The sequence below is a fragment of the Atta cephalotes genome (genome assembly GCF_000143395.1).
Source record: "Atta cephalotes unplaced genomic scaffold scaffold00012, whole genome shotgun sequence".
Classification (NCBI taxonomy): domain Eukaryota; kingdom Metazoa; phylum Arthropoda; class Insecta; order Hymenoptera; family Formicidae; genus Atta; species Atta cephalotes.
In genome coordinates this window covers 3,082,833-3,087,740 of record NW_012130076.1, presented here as the reverse complement: position 1 = coordinate 3,087,740, position 4,908 = coordinate 3,082,833, and the positions used below count along the sequence as shown (strand labels likewise).

The 4,908-nt window shown below is 27.1% G+C and overlaps 1 protein-coding gene across 1 annotated transcript in view; it reads left to right on the top strand.

The window, feature by feature from the left end:
- Positions 1-4,908, top strand: part of LOC105617343 — a 63,582-nt gene that overhangs the window by 50,255 nt on the left and 8,419 nt on the right. Inside the window, exon 14 of the mRNA XM_012198905.1 lies at positions 3,991-4,224. Within this exon, the coding sequence (XP_012054295.1) occupies positions 3,991-4,224 (234 nt within the window). The remainder of the gene's footprint in view (positions 1-3,990; positions 4,225-4,908) is intronic.

Genomic DNA, 4,908 nt, shown 5'->3' with positions numbered 1-4,908 from the left:
CGTAGTATACATATATATATATATATATATATATATATATATATATATATATATACATATGACGATTAATGAAACAATGCAAAAACAATGCACTTAACATCATGCGTTTTCCTTGCTTTGTAAAACAGTATTAATTTTAATCGACGCAAAGAATTATGTAATAAATCATGAAAGCATAAAGAAGAAAAAACTTTCTGTTATAATGTAATAATATAAAAATAACTTTTTCTGATATTAATGTAACAATTTAAAATTGATTAGATTTGAATTTTTTTGAGTGGTGATAAATTCTAATTACAGCTTTAATTTAATTTTCGGAATGTACAAAGAATGCGCAAAAATTTGTTCTCCAGTATAGTTTATAATAGCTTATGATGCGAAGCTCGATACTTTGTTAGGCCATCTGGCTCGCGTGTACGTGACCGTATTGGTTCTGCCTCCTTCAAGACGATATGCAATTATGATTGAAGGCAATTACTATACGTGTCATTTGCGTAGGATAACGGGTATCGGTAGGAACAAGTAGGTTAGCAAAAAATTAGTAATGGTTAGCTGAGATCTTTTCCGTGCACACTTCTACAATATGCTTTTATGGTGCAGATCACGCACCTGGTACGACAAGTCCGGTTTCCCCGTTGAAATACGTTCATTAGCAGTCGTGTCGAGTGAGCACGTGGTGATCTATAATGCTGATCGGACGCGATTGCTCTATATGCGCATGAAATGGCCGTACCGCAGCAAAAATTATATCAATCTCAACGAATGTTACAAACTACTACAGATTTAATAAATTTAATACATTAAATTCACGATCGCATTGATGTTTTCATGTTAAACTCCCTATATAAAAGATATTCTGTCAATTTGAAAATATATAATGACATTTCGCTTGCTCTCATGTGAGATTTCCAATAAATAAATGTAAAAGGTTTTAAAGGTTTGCGTTGTAAAAAGAACAAATTCATACTGCGATAACCAATATTCTTCAAACAGTTTAAATGATATGAATATATATATTTTATTTGGTACGCAAGTACAATAATTTAAGTGCAATAAATAATAGTCTAGAGTTTTTATGAGAAAGATAATATTAATGAAGACAGATAATAATTTTTTTATACACTATAATTTATTTTATGTAACCATATAAGTTTGTAACCAAGTAACCAATAAAGTCATAAAGGACGCAAGAAGCCTATCGATTTTGAATAATATGAGATATTATATAATAGATACTATAATAGATAAAGAAATTTTGCAAACCAAATTCTAATTTTAAAACTTTTTATATATACAAGTTATGTAAATAAATAAATTTAAAAAAATATTAGTTGATGTGGAAAACGATTTTAAGACTGAAATATAATTATAAGAAAGCGATTTTTATGTTTCGTTATATATCTCAAAAACTATTTAAGATATGAAAAATGTATACGAAAGTTTTGTAATAAAATTATTTCCTTGTCAATAATATTTTCAAAAATTAATTTAGAAAGTATAAATTTCGAAAATAAAATAATTAATTTTTAAAAATATTATTGACGTAGAGATAAACAAATTTTATTATAAAATTTTTTTATAAATATTTATTGATATCTTGAATAGTTTTTAAAATGTAATGAAAAGAAGCTAAAAACTGTTTTATTTAGGAGGATGATTTTATCTCTTGAAATCTCTTTTATCTCCGTTTTTCCGCACTAATTGATATTTTCTAAATTTATTTATTTATGTAATCTATATAGAAAGTTCCATTAAAATCAGAATTTGATACTTTGCAAGGTTTCCTTGTAAGTGAATATTATCATATCTGCGATTTTACTAACAGTACGTTATGTGTATACATAAATACCGAGAATGGCAATTACGTAAAATGCTTTATAGATGAAGAATCGTTGTCGGCATTATGCGCGACACTGAATTACCTTGTCACTTTTGTGCAGTGAAAGCTAATTTAACACAATCATTCCCTCCCTTCCTTTTTCTCTGTCTCGCCTGCTACTTACAGCTGTCTCCTTTTCTATCTTCGAGGACTACCTAAACGACATTACATAATTTAGTTGGAAAAGTATATTAAGTATTATACACACGCGCTCAAGACACAAGCAATTCAAAAGACAGCTAGATTATTACAGAGATTGCATTCATCTCTGGTATGCGAAATTTTATACGACGTTATGTCATAACGAAACGTGACATTTTTTTACGTAAATGATGAATTAAATCATTTTGTTGCGAAAATGCAATTTATATGAATGAAATTCTAACATATATAATATATATTTTTTGTAACAGCAATATAATAATATGATGATGCCATATTACAAAAAATATAGTAATAAATAATACAGAAAATAATAAAGCAGTTATTTTTCTTGCAAAACTATCAAGCATACTTGCCGGTGAAAGCTAATGCTTGTTGCACGTGCCAACGAAATCGATTGTAAAGAAACGGCCAATAAATGCACGCATTACTGAGCAAGAATCGAAGTTCGAATGACTTGTGATTGAATCGCCGAACCATAAAGAGGTCTCTCTTCCATATAAAAATTGTCACCCGTGCTTATTCAAGACTCGATCACCGATAAATAAAAGGAAACGTTAAAACCTCACGTTTATCGTTAGTTTTGGTATTTTTATTAATTCATCAATGTTATTATTATTCTTTGAGTATATCACTGCAGAATCAACGTGTATAATGTTATAGGTACACTTACAGATACTTATAGGTAACTAAAGTAAATACCTATTTGCAAAACACGATAATATTTATTAAATATTATCGTGTTTTGCAGATAGGAAAATAAAGAAATAAAAGTTCATGAAGTCATTAACCATAACAAATAACGCTTTTAGAAAGTATCCTGTTTATTAGTCCATAAAGATATGAACATGATGTGAAACTTGATTATTAAGAGCTTTGATCACTATTATTTCAGAGTGTGACGTTAGAAGCGAAAAACGATATAATAAAATAACATTTATAATCAATACAATAGACTTGCAGAACGTATCAAAATTTTTCCTTTATTTTTTTTTTAAATAAATCTTTTATTTCATCAGTAAATAACCAGATGTATTTAGTAATTGAATCATGCCAAAAACTAAATAAGTTCACAGCTATCAAACAAGTAACAATTATCAAACTAATAGCATATAGAAATAAATATAATTTTTTCTCTCTGAAAACAAAAAAAAAGAATTTTTTGCTACATTTTTATAAGACCCTATCGATTGCAAATATTGTTTTATTGAAAAATGATTTTATTTTAATATATTACAAGAATTTTTATTATGTATTTTTTTACTTCTGATGCCATTTCTAACCAAAACGTTGATTGCAAGTCTTAAAATGAAAATTACAAAAATGAGAAAAAATTCTCTAGAAGATATTTATAATTATATTTATCCTAAAATATAAATAAGTTAATTGATTTATTCTAGAAAATATTTATAATTTTTTAAATCAATATCTAATGGATTTGCTTTCTTTTAAATTTTATTTCAAGATACACAATTGATCTCCAGAAGTCTTATGAAAGGGTGCCTTCAGACTATCGAGCCGACCAAAGATTCTACCGAGATTCTACATATCCACATGATCGAAATGAATATAGATTCATATCAAATCTTTGAATGTGGACGCAGGCTCGGTTCGATAGTTTGGACTCTTAGACAAATAAATTTATAATTTATAATTTATAAGAAAAACTCAATTGTCTTTTGGAAATTGATAAGACATAAAATCAGTATTTGATTATTTTTATAATATACGTTTTATAGTGTTTTATAGCTACTCTATACGAAGAAACATACATTACAATAATTATATCATATTATGTACTGAAGTACGCCATAATGTGAGGCTATAGAAGTATTTTACTATTGTAAAGATTTTAATATGCGCGAAATGGAATTTTAATATTTAATTCAATCTAAGAATTATTTAGAATCTTATTACAAGACTTGACAAGGTATTACATCCTATTTCAGGCTTACGTGGAAAGAGAAAAGGGTAGAGTGGTACTTTACACGACATCATTGGGCATCGTTAGAGAGACCTTTACCAATTGTATGAAGATGAAGCAGATGTTATGGACAAACATGGTCAAGTATGACGAAGCAGATTTATTCCGCGATACGGAATTACAGACCGAACTCAGGGATCGGACCAATTCGGAAGTCGTAACATTGCCACAACTTTTCGTCGATGGTCAATATATTGGGGTATGTATGCACTAACTTAAACTTTTTGAAAGAATTATAAAAAATGAGAATGAAATATTGATTAAAAAAAAGTTTTGACATATAATCAAATATATGTTTTAATAAAAATATTAATTAAAAATAATTAAGACATAATTTAAATAACAATTCAATAAAATTAGAAATAAAGACTAGAAATTGACTTTAATTATATTTATTAATTAAAAGAATGTTGATCAAAGTTGGAATTAAATACGGAAAAATATTATTGAAAATTAATAAATAATTTAATGAATTTATTGCATAAAGTATATTCGTTCGTAGTTTTGGAAACGTTTTTTTATAATTAATACTTGTATTTATATTTAATGTAATGTATGGGTCTCTTTATTCATTTTTATTAAACATTTCTCAGTCCATTTTCACTTAATATTATTACTTTTATGAATTATAATTTGGACATTAATGTGCATTATATCAGCATAAATTTATTATTTACTGTATTCCCATTTATAATATGCATGGTTTAAATCAGAAATTATGTTCTGTAGTTATTTTAAAATATATTTGGAATGTAAACTCGCTTTATACAAAACTTTATATAATAAAACGTGAGCAGTTGGCGTTGAATGTTCCGTCATCTGTGTTTGACATTCGTCAACCAAGTTGTTTTCTTCTTCATAGCAATATCGGTCTCTCTCTCTC